The sequence below is a fragment of the Cucurbita moschata genome, unplaced genomic scaffold (genome assembly GCF_002738365.1).
Source record: "Cucurbita moschata cultivar Rifu unplaced genomic scaffold, Cmos_1.0 Cmo_Scf00022, whole genome shotgun sequence".
Classification (NCBI taxonomy): Eukaryota; Viridiplantae; Streptophyta; class Magnoliopsida; order Cucurbitales; family Cucurbitaceae; genus Cucurbita; species Cucurbita moschata.
In genome coordinates this window covers 1869001-1891015 of record NW_019268538.1, presented here as the reverse complement: position 1 = coordinate 1891015, position 22015 = coordinate 1869001, and the positions used below count along the sequence as shown (strand labels likewise).

Genomic DNA, 22015 nt, shown 5'->3' with positions numbered 1-22015 from the left:
TATATACATATCCGTTTATTATACTATAATAATTGTTTACTATATATAACCATTTACTATATATGACCATTTACTACACATAGCTGTGTTTACTATGTGTTTATATATGACCGTACATAGCTATTTACTATATATATATATATATACAATCATGTACATATATATAGCTGGTTTACATTTACTATATATGCTCCCCTAGATAGCCTTACTATATGTATAACATTGAGTAATTGAATAAGCATGTATAATATCGAGTAATTGAATAAGCAGTAGGCTACATGACTTTAAAAAAAAAATCATCTGATTAAATTGCTCCCAGCTGTTTGTTGTGACGTTGCAATCATGTTGAGGTTGGAGCTACAAATTTCAATGTCAATCCAGGTTCCATCTACTCTGCACATTTTCAACTTAAACTTATCCATGGGTGGTTGTCTAGATTGTCTCCTTTTGTCTATAAAATGCAAGGTGGAAGCCGCTTTTGTTCCTGGCATCCACAATGGAGAATCAACCAAACAAATCAGCAGTTCCTCTAGTCTTTGCTGTTAATCAACAGAGGTTTGAGCTCTCCACTGTTGACCCTTCCATTACTCTGCTTCACTTTCTGCGCCATCATACTTCTTTCAAGAGTGTCAAGCTTGGCTGTGGTGCAGGTCTCTCTCTCCTTCTTTCTCTGATCAATTACTTAATCTTTATCAAATCCATGACTTAGGGTTGCTTCCTTTCCATGGAAAAATGGATTTTCTTTCTTTAGTAGTCTTAATCTGGCTTGAATCTACTGCATGAATGAGTATTCTATTGCAGACGCTACTTTATCAGCATATGGTGCACTTAAGTATCTGTTTTCGTTGGCTACTGTAGTTGCCGTTTACTATTTTGCGAACTTTGTTTAGTTGGCTTGTCCTTTCCTTTCACACCTTTGATGAGTACAACTTGATAGTCTATTTATGTTTATATTACTGATAGTCTGTTTTCTGTGAACCTTGGTTCAAACGACTTTTATGATCTGATACATGAATTTTATGATCTGATACATGAAAGAGTACTAGTTAAAGATTCATCACCATCGTTTAAAATTGAAGATGATGTTCTGTTCCAGCAATTCGGCTATTTTTTACCGTGGAAGTCGGATGGTTGGATTCAATTTGTAACTGATCATTGGTTCACTATTCTTCTCTGCAGAAATCATTATAGGTATTTAATTTGATAAAACTGTTGACGTGATTGGTTATTTTGAAATGTAGGCGGTTGTGGTGCTTGTGTTGTTCTGTTGTCCAAATACGATCCTGTGTTAGATAAGGTCGAAGATTTTACGGTAAGCTCATGCCTCACCTTGCTTGGTAGTATACATGGCTGTTCAATTACAACCAGTGAAGGTATTGGGAATTGCAAGGATGGTTTCCACTCAATTCATCAAAGATTTGCTGGCTTTCATGCTTCTCAGTGTGGCTTTTGTACCCCTGGAATGTGTGTTTCACTTTTTTCTGCTCTCGTCAATGCTGAAAAGACCAATCGACCTGAGCCCTCACCAGGATTCTCGAAACTTACGGTTTCTGAAGCCGAAAAGGCTATTTCTGGAAACCTCTGCCGCTGTACAGGATACAGGCCAATTGCTGATGCCTGTAAGAGTTTTGCTTCTGATGTTGACATGGAGGATTTGGGGTTTAACGCGTTTTGGCAAAAGGGATGTGGTGAGGAAGAGAAATCGAGTAAATTGCCTCCTTATGATCCAAATAATGGACCGTGCTTATTTCCTGAATTTTTAAAAAAGGAAATAAGGTCTATCCCTTTTGTGGAGTCTCAAGGTTGTTCCTGGTTTAATCCCGTTAGTATTGAGGATCTGAACAGATTACTGGGATGTGACGAGTCCAATAATACAAGCAAAACGAAGTTAGTCGTTGGCAACACCGAAGTCGGATACTACAAAGAATTCGAACCTGTTGATAGATACATTAATCTTAAGTACATCCCTGAGCTTTCAGTTATCAGAATTGATTCAACAGGAATAGAGATTGGTGCGACGGTGACAATTGCAAAAGCTATTGAAGCTCTGAAAAATAATAACCATGAAACCTCGTCAATAGGTGAGCTAGTGTTCAATAAACTGGCCGAGCACATGGAGAAAATTGCTTCGAGTTTTGTACGAAATACTGCCAGCATTGGAGGAAATTTAATGATGGCACAAAGAAAACAATTTCCTTCAGATATTGCCACAATACTTCTTGCTGCAGGTTCCATGATAAGTATATTAACTGGTTCCAGCCAAGAAACGATTATGTTGGATGAGTTTCTCAAGAGACCTCCATTGGGTCCTAACTGTGTACTTTTAAGTGTTAAGATTCCAAATTGGGATTCAGTTAAGGACGTTGATTCAAATGATGCTACTGTCATGTTTGATAGTTATAGAGCGTCGCCACGACCCCTTGGTAATGCACTGCCCTACCTAAATGCTGCTTTCTTAGCTGCAATCTCCCCATGTAAAAATTCCAACGGGATCGTATTAAATAGCTGTCACCTGGCTTTTGGAGCATATGGGACCAAACATGCCATTAGAGCAAGAAATATTGAAGAATTTCTAGCTGGGAAAGTTATTGATTATAATGTCATATATGAAGCTATCTCATTGACTGGAGCCACTATAGTTCCTGAAAAGGGCACTTCATGTCCTGCTTATAGGACAAGCTTAGCAGTTGGCTTTCTTTTTGAGTTCTTAAGCTCCTTGGTTGATGAAAAGGTTGCAATCGATAGAGATCACCTAGATGGATGCAGGAATGCTTCGTCAACACGACCTGAAAGATTTAACTCGAACCACGGTTCACTTGGTTATAATAAGACGGCTACTCGACTATCATCTGGAAAGCAGACACTAGAATTGAGTTCAGAATATTATCCAGTCGGAGATGCCATTATAAAATCTGGAGCTGCCATTCAAGCTTCAGGTACTTTATATCTTGTAACAATATGAAATTAGACTTTCACGAGCGAACTTGTTTTAGTTAACCTCGTGAGCTTCTGTAGCAAAACTAGTCTGCATGGCAGGGCGTAAATGAGTTAGAACTTGTACATGTAAGTGTGTGACCTCAGGCTAAGTCGACATATTTTGCTACCCTTATTTCCACGGATTCAAAGGCACGTGCCTGTTATCTCATTTGAATTAGATTTAGTATCCCCCCGTTCTGAACTACTTTCATTTTCAACTTCGACTTGATCGAGTCTACTTAGTGTCAGATGTCTCATGTTACCTAGTTGTTATACTTCCAATACTGCTTCAAGGTTAGGCTTACATGTTCAAAGTGGATTCTTCACTTCATATTTTACGCTTACACTCATAATATTTAGCGCTCCACGTTCTTTTAATTCTATTTATTTGACACGATTTCTTGTTCTCAAGTATTAGGAAACCAATGTAAATATGCTTATGAATATTTTAGGCGAGGCTATCTATGTGGACGATATTCCTTCCCCAACAAATTGCCTATATGGAGCATTCATATATAGCAAAAAGCCTTTGGCACGGGTAAAGGATCTTACTTTCCCTCCCAAATCACAACCAGAGGGAGTTGTCGCTGTTATTTCTGCTCGAGATATTCCTGTTGGAGGACATAACATTGGAGCTACAACCCTGTTCGGTGACGAAGACCTATTTGCAGATAAGTTGACCGAGGGTGCAAGTCAACTACTTGCCTTTGTGGTAACTTGAATTTCCAATGATTCATTTATAGCAACTTCAGTCATAGAAGGAACCCTTTCTTGCTGAGGTGCTTCATACCTATCCACATTTTTTTAGGTTGCAGATACTCAGAAACATGCAGATATGGCTGCAGAATATGCAGTGGTGGATTATGACACAGATAATTTGGATGAACCTATTCTCTCTGTAGAAGATGCTGTTAAGAGGTCAAGCTTCTTTGACGTTCCTTCGTTCTTGATTCCGGAAAAGGTCGGTGATATATTGAAAGGAATGGCTGAAGCAGACTACCATGTTAACGCTGCTCAGGTACCTTCTACAATGAATTGCTTTGCCTCAATATATAATTATGGTATGCCTGCCTGGAGAGGAAAGGGGAACCACTCTTAAGTCTAGTAGTTAGAGATTCGACCGTGGCCTACTTAACCGTGTCTCACGCCAAAAAATTAGCTTCTAACTATTCTGCTACAAATGTTATTAGTTGTTGCTGTTCAAAAGTACGTCATTTCTCCTCATCGTTTTCATAAATTTTTACATCCAGGTCAGACTTGGATCACAATATTATTTTTATATGGAGACACATTCTGCACTTGCCATTCCAGATGAAGATAACTGCATGGTAGTTTACAGTTCAAGTCAATGGCCTGCTAATGCGCATTCTGTTATTGCGAAGTGCCTCGGTGTTCCTGAACATAATGTCCGTGTAATTACGAGACGGGTCGGAGGAGGCTTTGGTGGAAAGGGCATAAGGTCTATGGTTGTGAGTATTTGCTGCCAACTTTATGTGCAATTAACTGTTGAAAAACGGTTCTTCACTAGTGCATTTCTTTGAACTTCCAAGCAAAACAGGATTTTCCACTTCCATTGGGAATTTTCTGCGTTGTCTTACTAGTAAAAGTGTCTTCTCAATATGAGGGGAATAGAAACCAAGTATATATGCATCTTCGATTTTGTTGAAAGCCTTATTATGTTTTCAACTTTATTATATTCTTAGTTAGTTGGATGATGATACATTGAACCAAAGAATAAGATAATTGTGTATTTGAGCTGAAACTTCTCGTGATTTTTAAGATCGTTATTGTGAGATCCCACATCGGTTGGAGAGGTGAACGAAGCATTCTTTATAAGGGAGTGGAAACCTTTCCCTAGCAATCACGTTTTAAAAACCTTGAGGGAAGTCCGAAAGGAAAAGCCCAAAGAGGACAATATTTGCTAGCGGTGGGATTGGAGTGTTACAAATGGTATCAGAGCCAGACATCGGGCAATGTTCCAACAAGGAGGCTAAACCCTGAAGGGGGTGGGTTGGGGGATCCCACATCGATTGGAGAAGGGAATAAGTGCCAGCTAGGACGCTGGGCCCGGGGGGAGGGGGTGGATTGTGAGATCCCACATTGGTTGGGGAGAAGAGAGAAACATCCTTTATAAGGTTGTGGAAACCTCTCCCTAGCAGACGCGTTCTAAAAACCTTGAGAGGAAATCCGAAAGGGAAAGCCCAAAGATGACAATATCTGCCAGCGGTGAGCTTGAGGCATTACAAATATATACTTCAATGTTTATTTATGCTCAACACTTTCACTTCTATTTGTTTCCCTATAGTTTTCCTTCAACCTTCTCACTTCTCTTTTTCTTGCCAATGTTCTCATTATTTTTCCAAGCATTAACGACACTCTAAGATTCATTCTTGCCTTTTAACAATCATGTTGTTTAGGTTGCCTCGGCATGTGCACTTGCAGCTCACAAGTTACGTCGTCCAGTCAGGGTTTACCTTAATCGAAAGACTGACATGATAATAGCAGGAGGGAGACATCCAATGAAAGTAACTTACAATGTCGGTTTCAAATCTAACGGTAAAATCACAGGATGTGAATTAGATATATTGGTTGATGCAGGGATGAGTACTGATGTAAGTCCAGTTATGCCACACAACATTGTCAATGGACTTAAGAAGTTTGATTGGGGTGCTTTATCTTTTGATATAAAAGTATGCAAGACAAACAATCCGAGCAGATCTACGATGCGAGCTCCTGGAGAGGCACAAGGATCCTTTATTGCTGAAGCGATAATTGAACATGTAGCGTTTACGCTTTGTATGGATGTCGATATTATCCGAAAAGTAAATCTGCATACATTTAACAGCCTCAAAAAATTCTACAAGAGTGCAGGTGAACCTCAAGATTACACCTTACCTTCCATTTGGGATAGGTTAGCCACATCTTCATGCTTGAAACAAAGAACAGAAATGGTAGATAAATTTAACAGCAGCAACATTTGGAAAAAACGAGGTCTTTCTCGAATTCCTATCGTGCAAGAGATGACATTGAGACCAACCCCAGGGAAAGTGAGCATTCTAACTGATGGTTCTGTTGTTGTGGAAGTTGGGGGTATCGAAATCGGTCAAGGGCTGTGGACGAAGGTAAGACAGATGGTTACGTATGCCCTTAGCTCAATTAAATGTGATGGAACCAGTGACCTGTTGGAAAAGGTGAGAGTGGTTCAATCTGATACCATTGGCTTAATTCAAGGAGGGGGTACATATGCGAGTACTACCTCCGAATCAAGCTGTGAGGCGGTTAGACTTTGCTGCAATATATTGGTGGAGAGACTAACACCTCTCAAGAAAAGGCTCGAAAAGAGCGGTTCGGTTAAATGGGACGTGCTTATAAGTCAGGTTGTTGTCTGCTCTGCATCGTACGTAGAACATTTTATGATTAAGCAATCATGTTTTCTTTTTTATGAATTCTCCATGGACATGGTGAACTTGTTTTTTACGCTCGTGGAACTACTAACCCTTGAATTTTCCGAACTCGATATTTTCTCAAGACTATTGTCGGGTCGAACACGTGTTCGAGGTCTTCTTGTTTTTGTTATACATATATTCTATTTGTGGAACTAAGTGGCAGCCATGTGCAGGCAAACTTGAAAGCAGTGAATTTATCAGTGAGCTCTATGTATATCCCTGACTTTGTTTCAATGAGCTACTTAAACTATGGAGCTGCAGTGAGTGAGGCACGTCCATTACAGCACCTCCTTTTGTGTTAACCATTGTATTAACATTTTCAATGCCACTTTATTTACTGCAAAGTTCAATTCACCAAATCCATGCCTTGACAGGTTGAGCTTGATCTTCTCACTGGAGAAACCACAATTTTGCGTTCCGATATTATCCACGATTGTGGACGAAGCGTTAATCCTGCTGTGGATTTGGGACAGGTTGAAATCTAAATTAAGCACGTTTTTCAATCTCTTATGTTTTGAGTTTGGACGCTTTTGAGTTTCGCATACCTATTTCGAACTGGGAATAGATTGATCGGATATCCGAAATCATTCTGTGCAGATTGAAGGAGCCTTTGTTCAAGGAATTGGATTTTATATGTCAGAGGAATACCTGACAAATCCTGATGGATTAGTTATTACTGACAGCATATGGACTTACAAAATTCCTACAATCGACACCATACCGAAACAGCTCAACGTCGAAATTTTGAACTCTGGACGTCATAAAAACCACATTCTCTCTTCAAAAGGTATGTCGAACTTTATTGACTTTTGATTAGGTTGGGAGAGAATGTAATTCCCTTGCTCTTATAAGAAAAAATTCTAGATATTTGCCTTGTTGTCGACATTAGCAGACCTTTTCTTTTATAGGGTTTTTAGTTGTGAGATCCCACATGAAACGAAACATTCCTTATAAGGGTGTGGAAATCTCTCCTTAGAAGACGCGTTTTAAAAACCTTGAGGGGAAGCCCGAAAGGGAAGGCCCAAAAAGGACAATATCTGCTAGTGGTGGGCTTGAGCGGTTACAAATATTGTGAGATCCCACGTTGGTTGGAGAGGGAAACGAAGTATTTCTTATAAGGGTGTGGAAGCCTCTCCCTAGAAGACGTGTTTTATAAACTTTGAGGGAAAGCTTGAAAGGGAAAGTCCAAAGAGGACAATATCTACTAGCGGTGGGCTTGGGCTGTTACAAATAGTATCAGAGCCAGACACCGGATAGAGTGCCAATGAGAATGCTAGGCTCCCAAAGGGGGTGGATTGTGAGATCCCACGTTGGTTGGAGAGGGAAACGAAGCATTTCTTATAAGGGTGTGGAAACCTCTCCCTAGAAGACACGTTTTAAAAACCTTGAGGGTAAGCCCGAAAGAAAAAGTCTAAAAAGGACAATATCGGCTAAAAGTGGCTAAAAGTGGACTTGAGCTGTTACGTAAGGCCTCTTGCAAACCATACCATATGCATTGGAATTATAGGCTCCACCATCATATGCTGGCTTAACGCAGAAGTAAGAAAGGAAAAAAGATAGCACTTAACTATATGGGTAGTAAAAACGGTTGTCTAGACACGTCCAAATAGTAAAAAGTATGATAGGATCGGTTTGGAATGACGTTTTAAGTACTTCAAACGTATTTGCTCTTAGAAAGTCATTCCAAACTGGCTTATAACTTACTGATTAAATGAAATGCATTTGTGCAGCTTCAGGAGAAGCACCATTGCTTCTAGCTGCATCAGTCCACTGTGCAACACGAGCTGCTATTAAAGAGGCACGAAAACAGATACGTACATGGAAACGTCGAGATGAGTCTGGTTACGCGTTACAGCTAGAGGTTCCAGCTACCATGCCTGTTGTTAAAGAGCTCTGTGGGCTCGACTCCGTGGAAAGTTACCTCAAATGGATCGATGAATCGAGAACCACAGCGAGCTGGCCAGGAACTCTTCCCTCCCAAAACACAAGTCATGCCAAGTAGAACTATAAAGATCATGGGTTACGGGTGCTTTTTAAGTGAGGGTTATCTAGCTTACCTTCGCCAGATGGTTGCATATAATTTAAGTATTCGTATAATCCATTAAATATTCGGTGAAGTCTTCATAGTTGTCGATCATTTATTTTACTGTCATGTCAAAAAAAAATTTAAATCGTTTTTCTAAGCAAAGTGAGCATGAGAGAGACAAACAACGCTCGTAGAAGTGTTTCAAGAAGAGTGAGCATGAGAGAGACAAGTAATGCTTGTGGAAGTGCTCTAAGAGAAGTGAGCACGAGAGAGGTAAGTAATGCACGTGGAAGTGCTCCAAGAGGAGTGAGCACGAGAGAGACAAGTAATTGCACTTTGGACCACGTTCACGAGACCATGCATCGTGTTAGAAACACGATGCCGCATGGTTGAAGAAGTATGATCGTGACAATTGATATCAGAGCTACATTTTGAGTGTCTAATCAGACAAGACAAAGAACGCGAGGGTTGATTGAAGACCTTGCAAGTGTGTCAAGAATGCTAGAGTGGGTAGAATAGTTGCGGGTTAGTATTAGAATTAGTTGTGGGTTGAATCCAAGACTCCTCGAAGTTTATTAGTGACGTGTGTCAACACCTTAGTGTGGGGAGATCTACCCGTCAAAAGTAAGAACCAAGCTCATTTGTCAAGGACTTGGGGTTGCGATATGGGCAAGAAATGAAACTGAAGGCACACTAGGTCGGGTGTCTTCCAAAACCATTTGCATTAGAGGAATAGCGTCAGTGATTGCAATCAGAGAAGTTGGGGGTCAAGACAAGCGCTAATCAAGTGCCACGTTGGATGTCTATTTTATCTAATGGTTCGGAGTCTAACCCCGCCTCGAATGAGGAAGAAAGAGATTCTCCCTTTAAACTTAGAATAGAGAGGGAGTGGAGAGCATTTTTCGACCGAATTATATTCTCATTTCTAAATATATTTTCAATACATATATATTTTTTTAAAAAACTAAATTAATGAAAGATGATGTAATATTAAAATTATAAAATTATATTGATTTAGGAGGATTCTTTTAAAATAAAGATTATATTGAAAAAATGAAAAACTTAAAAAAAAATTTTAAATGATAAAAAAAAATTACTACAAAAGTAAATAGAAATTTTTGTCGAGAAGAGAATGAATAGGTGGTGGGGATAAGGACGAGAAAGGCTTCCCGGCCCGTCGTGGACATCTCTACTGCCAAATGTAAAATGTAAAATTAGTTAATATTGTTGAAATGAAAATAGCCTTACCACCCGGTCTCCATTCCCGTTCACGTCCCAAACATCTCTACTAAAATTAGTTAATATGGTTCAATTGAAGATTTGGAAAAAGCTATTGTTTTATTATTATGTTTACTTTTTTATAAAATAAAAAATTAATTATCCATTTGAGCATTAAAATAATAATAATAAATACTTGAGCTTTATAAACAATGACAGTTCTCCGTTTTCGTAAGGTAATAGAATTCACATATAGTTGACACGAGGAGGGCATGGAAGAACAGATCATCCATATTCTGAAGATTAAATTTCCCATCTGTTCGTTGTGAGGGTGGCAATGACGTTGAGGCCGGAGCTACAGATTTCAATGTCAATACAGGCTCTATCCACTCTGCACCTTTTCATTTTAGACTTATCGATGGATCGTTGGCTAGATTGTCTTCTTCTCTCCGTAAAAAGCAACCTAGAAAATGTAAAATCAGTACGTTTTCCAGTTGTCTTTGCCGCGATCAGAATGAAGATGCATTTGACGGGCGGCGGGGACGTATGGTTTGATCCAGCGGCAAACAGTTTCTATGTTCTTATAAATTGGTTTCAATCACTGAAACAAAGACTCCATCGCTTTTCTTCCCACTATGCACAATGGAGAATCAACCAAACAAAGCAATAGTTCCTCTGGTGTTTGCTGTCAATCAACAGAGGTTTGAGCTCTCCTCTGTTGACCCTTCCATTACTCTGCTTCACTTTCTGCGCCACCATACTTCTTTCAAGAGTGTTAAGCTTGGCTGTGGTGAAGGTCTCTCTCTCTCTCTCTCTCTCCCTTTCCCTCTCCCTCTTTTTAACGAATTAATTAATGTTGATCAAATCCACGTCTTGGGGTTGCTTTCTTTTCATGGAAAAACGGGTTTTCTTTCATTAATTGCGTTAAGCTGGATTGAATCTATTGCATGAATGAGTATTCTATTGCAGACGGTACTTTATCAGAATGTAGTCTGTAGAATGAGTATTCTATTGCAGTCTGTAGTCTGTAGAATGTAGTCTGTAGTATTCTATTGCAGAATGAGTATTCTGAGTATTCTTTCAGAATGCAGAAATCATTATAGGTATTTAATTTGATAAAACTCTGTTGACGTGATTGGTTATTTTGAAATGTAGGCGGTTGTGGTGCTTGTGTTGTTCTGTTGTCCAAATACGATCCTGTGTTAGATAAGGTCGAAGATTTTACAGTAAGCTCATGCCTCACCTTGCTTGGTAGTATACATGGCTGTTCAATTACAACCAGTGAAGGTATTGGGAATTGCAAGGATGGTTTCCACTCAATTCATCAAAGATTTGCTGGCTTTCATGCTTCTCAGTGTGGCTTTTGTACCCCTGGAATGTGTGTTTCACTTTTTTCTGCTCTCGTCAAGGCTGAAAAGACCAATAGACCTGAGCCCTCACCGGGATTCTCGAAACTTATGGTTTCTGAAGCTGAAAAGGCTATTTCTGGAAACCTCTGCCGCTGTACAGGATACAGGCCAATTGCTGATGCCTGTAAGAGTTTTGCTTCTGACGTTGACATGGAGGACTTGGGGTTAAACGCGTTCTGGCGAAAGGGATGTGGTGAGGAAGAGAAATCGAGTAAATTGCCTCCTTATGATCCAAATAATGGCCCGTGCTTGTTTCCTGAATTTTTAAAAAAGGAAATAAGGTCTATCCCTTTTGTGGAGTCTCAAGGTTGTTCCTGGTTTAATCCCGTTAGTATTGAGGATCTGAACAGATTACTGGGATGTGACGAGTCCAATAATATATGCAATATGAAGTTAGTCGTTGGCAACACCGAAGTCGGATACTACAAAGAATTTGAACATGTTGATAGATACATTAATCTTAAATACATCCCTGAGCTTTCAGTTATCAGAATTGATTCAACAGGAATGGAGATTGGTGCGACGGTGACAATTGCAAAAGCTATTGAGGCTCTGAAAAATAATAACCATGAAACCTCCTCAATAGGTGAGCTAGTGTTCAATAAACTGGCCAACCACATGGAGAAAATTGCTTCGAGTTTTGTACGAAATACTGCCAGCATTGGAGGAAATTTAATGATGGCACAAAGAAAACAATTTCCTTCAGATATTGCTACAATACTTCTTGCTGCAGGTTCCACGATAAGTATATTAACTGGTTCCAGCCAAGAAACGATTATGTTGGATGAGTTTCTCAAGAGACCTCCATTGGGTCCGAAATGTGTACTTTCAAGTGTTAAGATTCCAAATTGGGATTCAGTTAGGGATGTTTATTCAAATGATGCTACTGTCATGTTTGATAGTTTTAGAGCTTCTCCACGACCCCTTGGAAATGCACTGCCGTATCTGAATGCTGCTTTCTTTGCTGCAATCTCCCCATGTAAAAATTCCAATGGGATCATATTAAATAGTTGTCACCTGGCTTTTGGTGCATATGGGACTAAACACGCCATTAGAGCAAGAAAGATTGAAGAATTTCTAGCTGGAAAAGTTATTGATTATAATGTCATATATGAAGCTATCTCATTGACTGGAGCCATTATAGTTCCTGAAACGGGCACTTCATGTCCTGCTTATAGGACAAGCTTAGCAGTTGGCTTTCTTTTTGAGTTCTTAAGGTCCTTGGTTGATGAAAAAGCTGCAATCAATAAAGATTACCTAGATGGATGCAGGAATTCTTCGTTAACACTACCTGACAGATTTAATTCAAACCACGGCCTACTTGGTTATAATAAAACTGCTATTCTACTATCATCTGGAAAGCAGACACTGGAATTGAGTTCAGAATATTATCCAGTCGGAGATGCCATTATAAAATCTGGAGCTGCCATTCAAGCTTCAGGTACTTTATATCTTGTAATAATATGAAATTAGACTTTCAAAGACAGAATGAACTTGTTTTAGTTAACCTCGGGAGCATTGAACATTCACAAACTCTAGAATCTTCTGTAGCAAGCCTAGTCTGCATGGCAGGACATAAATGAGTTAGTACTTTTACATTTGGGTGTGTGAGATCAGGTTAAGTCGACCTATTTTTGCTACCTTTATTACATGGATTTGAATGTATGTGCATGTTATCTCATTTGAATTAGATTTAGAACCTCCCAGTTCTGAACTTCTTGCATTTTCAACATCGGCTCGATCCATTTACTTCGTGTCAGATGTGTCTTATTACCTAGTTGTTATACTCGAATATTGCTTCAAGGTTAGGCTTACATGTTTAAAGCTGATTCTTCACTTGATATTTTAGGCTTACACTCATAATATTTAGCGTTGCATGTTCTTTTAGGTCTATTTGTTTGACATGATTTCTTGTTCTCAAGTATTAGGGAACCAATGTAAATATTCTAATAAATATTTTAGGTGAGGCTATCTATGTGGACGATATTCCTTCACCAACAAATTGCCTATATGGAGCATTCATATATAGCTCAAAGCCTTTGGCACGGGTAAAGGGTCTTACTTTTCCTCCCAAATCACAACCAGAGGGAGTTGTTGCTGTTATTTCCGCCAGAGATACTCCTGTGGGTGGACAGAACATTGGAACTAGAACCATGTTTGGTGACGAAATTCTATTTGGAGATAAGTTGACTGAGTGTGCTAGTCAGCCACTTGCCTTCGTGGTAATTTGTATTTCTCATGATTCATTTATAGCAACCTTAGTCATAGACTTACTTGCTGAGGTGCTTAATACCTATCCACATTTTTCTTAGGTTGCAGATACTCAGAAACATGCAGATGTGGCTGCAGAATATGCAGTAGTGGATTATGACACAGATAATTTGGAAGCACCTATTCTTTCTGTAGAAGATGCTGTTAAGAGGTCAAGCTTCTTTGAAGTTCCTTCATTTTTAATTCCAAAACAGGTTGGTGATATATCAAAAGGAATGGCTGAAGCAGATTACCATATTAACGCGGCTCAGGTACCTTCTACGGTGAATTTCTTGGCCGTAATATACAATGATGGTATACCTTCCTTGGGGAATTTCCTTGATTTACTTAGTTGAACCACTTTGAAGTCTAATAGTTCGAGATTCGACAATGGCGGCCTACTTGACCATATCTCACACCAAAAAATTAGTTCCGAACTATTCTGCTACAAATGTGATTAGTTATTATCTATTCAAAAGATAGGTCATTTCTCCTAATTGTTTTCATAAATTTTTAAATCCAGATCAGACTTGGATCACAATATTATTTTTATATGGAGACCCATTCTGCACTTGCCATTCCAGATGAAGATAACTGCATGGTAGTCTACAGTTCAAGTCAATGGCCTGTTAATGCGCATTTTGTTATTGCAAAGTGCCTCGGTGTTCCTGAACATAATGTCCGTGTAATTACGAGAAGGGTTGGAGGAGGCTTTGGTGGAAAGGCCATGAAGTCTATGGTTGTGAGTACCTGCTGCCAACTCTATGTGCAATTAACTATTGGAATACGGTTCTTCACTGGTGCATTTCTATGAACTTCTAAGTAAAACAAGATTTTCCACTTCCATTGGAAGTTTTCTGCGTTGACTTACTAGAAATAGTGTTTTCTCAATATGAGGGGAACAGAAATCAAGTATATATATGCAATTATGATTTTACTCCCAAGTATTTCTTGCATGCCAGTTTCAAAACAGTGAATTTTGTTGAAAGCTTTATTATGTTGTCAATTTTATTATATTATTAGTTGGTAGGATGAGGATACGGTGAATAAAAAAATAAGATAATTGTAGCAGAGAAGAAACTTATCGTGATTTTTAAGATTGTTATATTCTTCATTATTTATTTATGTTCAACACTTTCACCTCTATTTGTTTCCCTATAGTTTGGTCTCAACCTTCTCACTTCTCTTTTATTGCTCTCATTATTTTCCCAAACATGAACGGCACTCTAATATATGAGTTCTTGCCTTTTATCCATTATGTTGTTTAGGTTGCTTCAGCATGTGCACTTGCAGCTCACAAGTTATGTCGTCCTGTCAGGATTTACATTAATCGAAAGACTGACATGGTAATGGCAGGAGGGAGACATCCAATGAAAGTAACTTACAATGTGGGTTTCAAATCTAATGGTAAAATTACAGGATGTCAATTAGATATATTGGTTGATGCAGGGATGAGTATTGATGTAAGTCCAATTATGCCACAAACCATTGTCAATGGACTTAAGAAGTATGATTGGGGTGCTTTATCTTTTGATATAAAAGTATGCAAGACAAACAATCCAAGCAGATCTACAATGCGAGCCCCTGGGCTGGCACAAGGATCCTTTATTGCTGAAGCGATAATTGAACATGTAGCGTCTACTCTTTGCATGGATGTCGATACTGTCCGGAGAGTAAATATGCATACATTTAGAAGCCTCAAAAAATTCTACAAGAATGCAGGTGAACCTCAAGATTACACCTTACCTTCAATTTGGGATAGGTTAGCCACATCTTCATGCTTAGAACAAAGAACTGAAATGGTAGATAAATTTAATAGCTGCAACACTTGGAAAAAAAGAGGTCTTTCTCGAATTCCTGTCGTGCAAGGAATGACATTGAGACCAACCCCAGGGAAAGTGAGCATTCTAACTGATGGTTCTGTTGCTGTGGAAGTTGGGGGTATTGAAATTGGTCAGGGGCTGTGGACAAAGGTGAGACAGATGGTTACATATGCCCTTAGCTCAATTAAATGTGATGGAACCAGTGACCTGTTGGAAAAGGTGAGAGTGGTTCAATCTGATACCCTTGGCTTAATACAAGGAGGGGGTACATATGCGAGTACTACCTCCGAATCAAGCTGTGAGGCAGTTAGACTTTGCTGCAATATATTGGTGGAGAGACTAACACCTCTCAAGAAAAGGCTGGAGGAGAGTGGTTCGGTTAAATGGGATGTGCTTATAAGTCAGGTTGTTGTCTGCTCTGAATCATCTCGTAGAACATTTTATGATTAAGCAATCATGTTTTCTTTCTATAGTGACATTTTTTCCCTCTAGTTTGAAGTGGTATTATGTTTTGAAGTGTGGGAGGAACATCCATAATGCATGCGTCATTGCTTCACATGCATGGTTCTGAAGGTCTTATTATTGGATGTTCACATAAAGTTGGTTTCGTTAAAAAAATTCCTACTCTTAAAAAAATTATTTGAAGCTTCTAGATGTAGTGTAGAAGGTTATTTTTAAACTTTTATATGAATTCTCGATGGACATGTTGAACTTTATTTTTTATGCTCATGGAACTGTTAACCCTTGAACTTTCCAAACTAAATATTTTCGTGAGACCTGTTGTTGGGTTGAACACACATGTTCAAGGCCTTCTTGTTTTGGTTTTATATATTCTATTTATGAAACTAAATGGAAGCCACGTGCTCCTTTAGTCGGATTGTTGATATACCATTATGCATTGTTTGTTCCTTAAGTGAGCAGTTTTCTTACCTCATATGAATGTTTTTGGACATGTGATTGAGGACATATCCTTTGGTGCATAACACCGTTGTCATTTCATGTTGGAAAAACTGCAGGCAAACTTGCAAGCAGTGAATTTATCAGTTAATTCTTTGTATGTCCCAGACTTTGTTTCAAGCAGCTACTTAAACTATGGAGTTGCAGTGAGTGAGGCACGTCCATTAACAACACCTCCTTTTGTGTTTACCATTGTATCAACATTTTCAAGTTAAAAAGAAGCAGTTGGCTGCTACTTCAATTCCACTTTATTTTACTGCAAAGCTCAATTCACCAAATTCATGCCTTGACAGGTGGAACTTGATCTTCTCACTGGAGAAACCACAATTTTGCGTTCAGATATTATCCAGGATTGTGGACGAAGCCTCAATCCTGCTGTAGATTTGGGACAGGTTAATAGCTAAATTAAGCACAAAATTGAGTTTCTAATTCGTTTGTCAATCTCTTATGTTTTGAGTTTGGACGCTTTTGAGTTTCATATGCCTATTTCTAAGTGGGAATAGATTGATCGGATATCCAAGAATCATTCTGTGCAGATTGAAGGAGCCTTTGTTCAAGGAATTGGATTTTATATGTCAGAGGAATACCTGACAAATCCTGATGGACTAGTTATTACTAACAGCACATGGACTTACAAAATTCCTACAATTGACACCATACCAAAACAGCTCAACGTCGAAATTTTGAACTCTGGACGTCATAAAAACCACATTCTCTCTTCAAAAGGTAGGCCAAACTTTATTGACTTTTGATTAGGTTGGAAAAGAATGTAAATTACTCTTATAAGAAAAAAATTCTAGATATTTTTCTCCATTCCTCTGCAGAGTTCAACTGACTATACTTTCATTTGCTTTGTTGTAGACATTAGTAGACTTTTTCTTTTATAGGGCTTTTAGTTTTTCAGCTAAGGCCTCATGGAAACAATACAAAATTATAGGCGCCATCATCATATGCTGGCTTAACGCAGAAGTAAGAAAGGGAAAAAGATTGCATTTAACTATATGGGTAATAAAAACTGTTGTCTAGAAACATCCAAATAGTAAGAAGTATGTATAGGATCTGTTTGGAATAGTATTTGCGTAAGTGTTTGCTCTTAAAAAGTCATTCCAAACTGGCTTATAATTTATTGATATTGGATGTAAGGCATAGCAGTTGTAGTGAGGGTGAGAGATCTGATAAAATTGGTGTTGTAGAAGGGTTGATTTGAAGTGGGATTTAATTAAATGAAACGCATTTGTGCAGCTTCAGGAGAACCACCATTGCTTCTAGCTGCATCAGTCCACTGTGCAACACGAGCTGCTATTAAAGAGGCACGAAAACAGATACGTACATGGAAACATCGAGATGAGTCTGATTACGCGTTCCAGCTAGAGGTTCCTGCTACCATGCCTGTTGTTAAAGAGCTCTGTGGGCTGGACTCTGTTGAAAGTTACCTGAAATGGATCAGTGAATTGAGAACCACAGCGAGCTGACCTGAAACTCTTCCCTCCCAAAACACAAGTTATGCCAATTAATTCAAGATAATGCATGTAATGTGAAAATGCGATCAGTCTATGAGGTAATGCACTCTCTCATTTTCTAAGTTTATTTGCAGCAGGGAAATAAGTAGAACTACATAGATCATGGGTTACTGGGGATTTTGCTTTGTAAGTGAGGGTTATTAGTGCTAGTTGTAGACTGTGAATCCAAGTAAAAATGTTTCTTCTTTTCTTCGTGACAAGAAATGAGACTTTTCATTGAAATTACGAAAAGAGATTATTGCCTAAACATACAAAAAGGACGAGAGAAAGAAAAACAGCAAAATAAAATCGAAGGGGAGCTAAAAATGTTTCTGCTTCTTTATATTTCCTTTTCCAGCAGCAAAGGGATGGCTGTGTCAGAAAGGTTCGTGTTTAAGGCAAGGATGGACCCGTAATTTTTGGGAAATGTGGAGGTTAGAGTACTGAATTGAAAATCAATAATGAATATTACAATTTCGAATTGAAATGTTTGCTTAAATTTCAGTATTTTCTAATGTCGACATTTTGTGAGTATCAATGTTGAGATTCTTGCTTTCCCGCATGGTATTTTCTTTCTAATTCTGTTTTATTGCTGTTAACAATCTAAAATACAAGATTCCCATTTGACCCATTTCACTACAGATTACTATATACTTCTGGTGTTCTTTGTGACGTGAGATACTGAACTATGTAAGTTTTCACTGGATCAACAAAATTGTTCACCTTTTTTGAAAAATGAACATTGAAATCAACCTTTGGTTATAATATAACTTGATCATGCTTTCTGATAAGAAAAGCATGTACTGAATCTGTAATATACCACACTTGATTAAAGAGAAACAAGAGAAAACAATGACATTCATTGTTTAAATCTAAAAGGGCTAGTTGGAGTCGAGCCAAGCATGATAAAGAACTCCATTTTCTTTATACACAAAACTTCTTACCTTAAGGGTAATGTAGCGTTCACCAAGATTATCAAACAGATTTTTGTAGGGTATTTCTTCCAATTATCAGTGAATATTCAGAAGTAGCCTTTCGTTAGCTATAGGCGAAAGCAATACTAGAAAGCATGCAGCAAGCTTCGATGAGAACGCTATATTATTAGTTCAATGGAAAACACTGGTACATTAACTTGTCATACAGAATAAGGTATATGGTGTTTGTGTATGTGTGTGTGTGAAGGGAGAGGGGACAAGGGTATTCTTGCACTAGTGTACAGATTGATTGAGTGACAGCTTCACAGCCAAAATCCAGGACACAGCTCTCCTATGCTAGGCAAGTTGCAGTTGTGGGGGGGAAGCATAAATCATAGGAGTCCAGTAGGAATTTTAAGATGATCAAATAACATACTTCCAAAGCCAAGGATTGGAACTTAGGGGTTATAAAGATTCAACCGACTCGACGAATGGATTTACTAGACGAGGTTCATCGTCTTTCATTAATGCCAGCAAACATTGAAGTCAGCAAATTTCTCGAAAAAAAAAATCAAATTGGCTTAGCCATTTAGAAAAACAATCACAAGCTCACAACTAACTAACCATAACGAAAAAAATCAGAACTCTTAGCATGAAGAGAGTGCGAGAGAGACCTGAGGACATTGTCCAACATTGGGAATGACAACAAAATTTTCCACAGATTCGATGAAGAGAAAATGAGGAATGCAACAATGCATGGAGAAAATGGTAGTTCCAAAGGTACCAACTTTAGAGGAAGGCAACCTTCACGTTAGGCAAAAGTTCTTCAGGAAGGGGCCGGGCTGTAATCCGTGATTGAGGATAATTTGCACTAGTTCATCTCAAGACTAAAACCTCGCGAGAAAATACTGGAGGAGAAAAAGAGTTCGGTCAAATGGGATGTGCTTATAAGTCAGGTTGTTGTCTGCACCATCCGGCACAATTGTAATTTTGGTCTGATGGTTGATTTGTACTTTTGCATGTTTAGCTTCTTAAGTAGCCAGTTTTCTTACTTATAATAATTCCTTTCGGCTTTATGATTAAGAAGGCATATCTTTTGGTTCATAAAACCTTGGTCATTTCATGAAAGAAAAAGTGCAGGTAAACTTGGAAGCAGTGAATTTATCAGTTAATTCTATATACATTCCTGACTTTGTTTCAAAGTGATACTTGAGCTATGGAGCTGCAGTGAGTGAGGCAAGTGCATTAATAACACCTTCCTTGGTATTTGCTCCTGTATCAACATTCTCAAATTTAACCACTTCACTGCCAGTTTACCTTACTGCACAGTTCAATTTCACAAAAACCATGCTATGACAGGTGGGGTTAATCTTCTCACCGGAGAAACCTCAGTTTTGCGTGCAGATAATATCTATGATTGTGGACAGAGCCTCAACCCTGCAGTGGATTTGGGACAGGTTTATTGTTTGACCTGTTCTTCAATCTCCTGAAGTTTTGAGTTTATGCACTTCTAGACTTTTATATAGCAGCTATGGCTCTGTTGGAATAGATTGATCAGATGTTGAAAGGGTAGATGCTCTTAATGATGGGAATCGGTTTTGTAGCTTGAAGGAGCCTTTGTCCAAGGAATTGGATTTTTTATGTCAGAAAAATACCTGACAAATCCTGATGGACTAATGATTAATGACAGGAAGTGGACTTACAAAATTCGGACAATTGACACCATATCGAAACAGTTTAACGTCGAAATTTTGAACTCCAGACATCATAATAAAACGTGTTCTCTCTTCAAAAGGTACGTCAAACTTTATTGTCGTCCAAAATTGTATTTATCATTTGCCTTGTAGTAGATTTTTCCGTAGGGGTATTAAGTTTTCAGCTAAGGCTTCAAGCAATTATGAAAACAATGTATACAATATGTATAGAGTTTATCTGCTCCATCATCAGTTGTTGGGTTAACATAGAAACTAGAAAGGAAAATACATATCATTCAAACTATATGGATGGTGAAAACAATTATGTATACAGTCCAAAGGGTAAAAAGCATTTATAGTTGAATGCATTGTGCAGCTTCTGGAGAATCACCATTGCTACTAGCTGCATCAGTTCACTGTGCAACACGGGCGGCAATTAATGAGGCACGGAAACAGATACGTAAATGGCGCTGACAAGACGAGTCTGATTACGTGTTTCAGCTAGAGGTTCCTGCTACCTTGCCTGTTGTTAAAGAGGCGTGAGGGCTAGACTGTGTGGAAAGTTACTTGAAATGAATCTCAATGTGAGCTGATCAAAACACAGGTATGTTATTAACTTGCTCATTTTCTAGTTCATATGCATCAGAGAAAGAACTATAGAAGAAAACTACAAAAATAAAATCATCAGCTTACCATACGTTGCTCATTTTCTGATGGAGCCTTTTGAAATGATGGCTGTGATAAATTGCCTTTCTGGTAGTAAAGATGGGTTTGGATTAACTGTTTTAATTCTAGGAAGCTTAGAGGTCAGAGTAATGGGTTGAATTAATACTGCTATCCACTTAACCCAAGAGTAAATTTGTTGGATTAGTGGTCGAAAATAGAGACTAATCAAGAAGAGATTACGAGACACTCTTTAGGTGCAGTGCAGTGGCTCAAGCCTACCACTAACCGATATTGTCTTTTTTGGACTTTCCCTTTTGGGCTTTTCTTTAAGGTTTTTAAAACGAGTCTGCTAGGGAGAGGTTTCTACACCCTTATAAAAAAATGTTTTGTTTCCCTCTCCAACCGAGGTGTGATCTCATATTAGGAGGGCCCTACTACACTTTGGTATTTGTTGCAGAGGCTAGACAACGTGGACCATACATTTGTCTTATTTTATAGTATTTCTAGAATACATAGATATTTAGAAACCTCTCGATAATAGGCTCATAGTTTAAACGAGCTAATTAGTTTTCTTGATAATTGGATTCAATCAAACTAGCGATGATCTTTTAACCTGCCTCGTTTGCTTTCTTTTCTGATATTACAATGTAAAATTGAAATCTTTGCCTAAGTTTCAAATTTGAATATTTTGATTGATTACTTTAGCACTCACTTTACTGTTCTAAAGATTAATGTGATGAAGCTAAAGTGAGCTTAACCGATAATTAATATATACCTTCGATCAAAAAGTCATATATTTGAATCTTCCATGTTTTATTTTTATTTTTAACATTAGGTTCGTTTGGTCACTCCTCTTGCTCGATTCACGCCCCCGCCCCCTTAAACTAACTTTTCTTCCACTTCTTTCCCTCTAAAATGTCCCCTATTTCTTTTTTATTCGCCAGAACTATTAAAATTAAATAAAATTATTTTGGATATTCTATTGTGTTTGGGTTAAAATTTAACCTCAATTATGCTCGAGCATATGCATTATGTAATTTATAAATAAAGTCGAGGTTAATATAATTAAAGTGTTAATTATTAATGTTTCATTTGCATTATGTAATTTATAATTAAAGTCGAGGCGGATGAGAAATT

At 38.3% G+C, this 22015-nt stretch overlaps 3 protein-coding genes across 3 annotated transcripts; all 3 read left to right on the top strand.

Moving 5' to 3' along the window:
- Positions 1–319: 319 nt before the first annotated feature.
- Positions 320–17856, top strand: LOC111459748 (indole-3-acetaldehyde oxidase-like). The gene is made up of 11 exons (XM_023102778.1): positions 320–650; positions 1242–2936; positions 3429–3688; positions 3785–3994; positions 4227–4445; positions 5394–6353; positions 6596–6691; positions 6797–6895; positions 7020–7209; positions 8153–8424; positions 17620–17856. Exons 1-10 carry the CDS (start codon positions 497–499, stop codon positions 8422–8424), a joined length of 4155 nt encoding a protein of 1384 aa, XP_022958546.1. The 5' UTR covers positions 320–496; the 3' UTR covers positions 17620–17856.
- Positions 9916–17663, top strand: LOC111459750 (indole-3-acetaldehyde oxidase-like). The gene is made up of 10 exons (XM_023102782.1): positions 9916–10462; positions 10822–12516; positions 13038–13297; positions 13388–13597; positions 13849–14067; positions 14594–15553; positions 16165–16260; positions 16399–16497; positions 16642–16831; positions 17348–17663. Exons 1-10 carry the CDS (start codon positions 10309–10311, stop codon positions 17575–17577), a joined length of 4113 nt encoding a protein of 1370 aa, XP_022958550.1. The 5' UTR covers positions 9916–10308; the 3' UTR covers positions 17578–17663.
- On the top strand, positions 17571–20906 carry LOC111459755 (indole-3-acetaldehyde oxidase). The gene is given in 6 exon segments (XM_023102789.1): positions 17571–17663; positions 17963–18038; positions 19240–19975; positions 20123–20290; positions 20292–20313; positions 20589–20906. Coding segments are annotated over 4 exon segments (495 nt in total). The 5' UTR covers positions 17571–17663; positions 17963–18038; positions 19240–19870; the 3' UTR covers positions 20789–20906.
- Positions 20907–22015: the final 1109 nt, after the last annotated feature.

What these genes read in the sequence shown, in the direction of transcription:
- LOC111459748 (XM_023102778.1), top strand. Translation starts at nt 497, where the DNA reads ATGGAGAATCAACCAAACAAATCAGCAGTTCCTCTAGTCTTTGCTGTT. An exon ending in CAAGCTTGGCTGTGGTGCAG is followed by an intron (nt 651 to 1,241) that starts GTCTCTCTCTCC and finishes TTTGAAATGTAG; the next exon opens with GCGGTTGTGGTGCTTGTGTT. An exon ending in GTCAACTACTTGCCTTTGTG is followed by an intron (nt 3,689 to 3,784) that starts GTAACTTGAATT and finishes ACATTTTTTTAG; the next exon opens with GTTGCAGATACTCAGAAACA.
- LOC111459750 (XM_023102782.1), top strand. Translation starts at nt 10,309, where the DNA reads ATGGAGAATCAACCAAACAAAGCAATAGTTCCTCTGGTGTTTGCTGTC. An exon ending in ATGGAGTTGCAGTGAGTGAG is followed by an intron (nt 16,261 to 16,398) that starts GCACGTCCATTA and finishes ATGCCTTGACAG; the next exon opens with GTGGAACTTGATCTTCTCAC. An exon ending in CCACATTCTCTCTTCAAAAG is followed by an intron (nt 16,832 to 17,347) that starts GTAGGCCAAACT and finishes GCATTTGTGCAG; the next exon opens with CTTCAGGAGAACCACCATTG.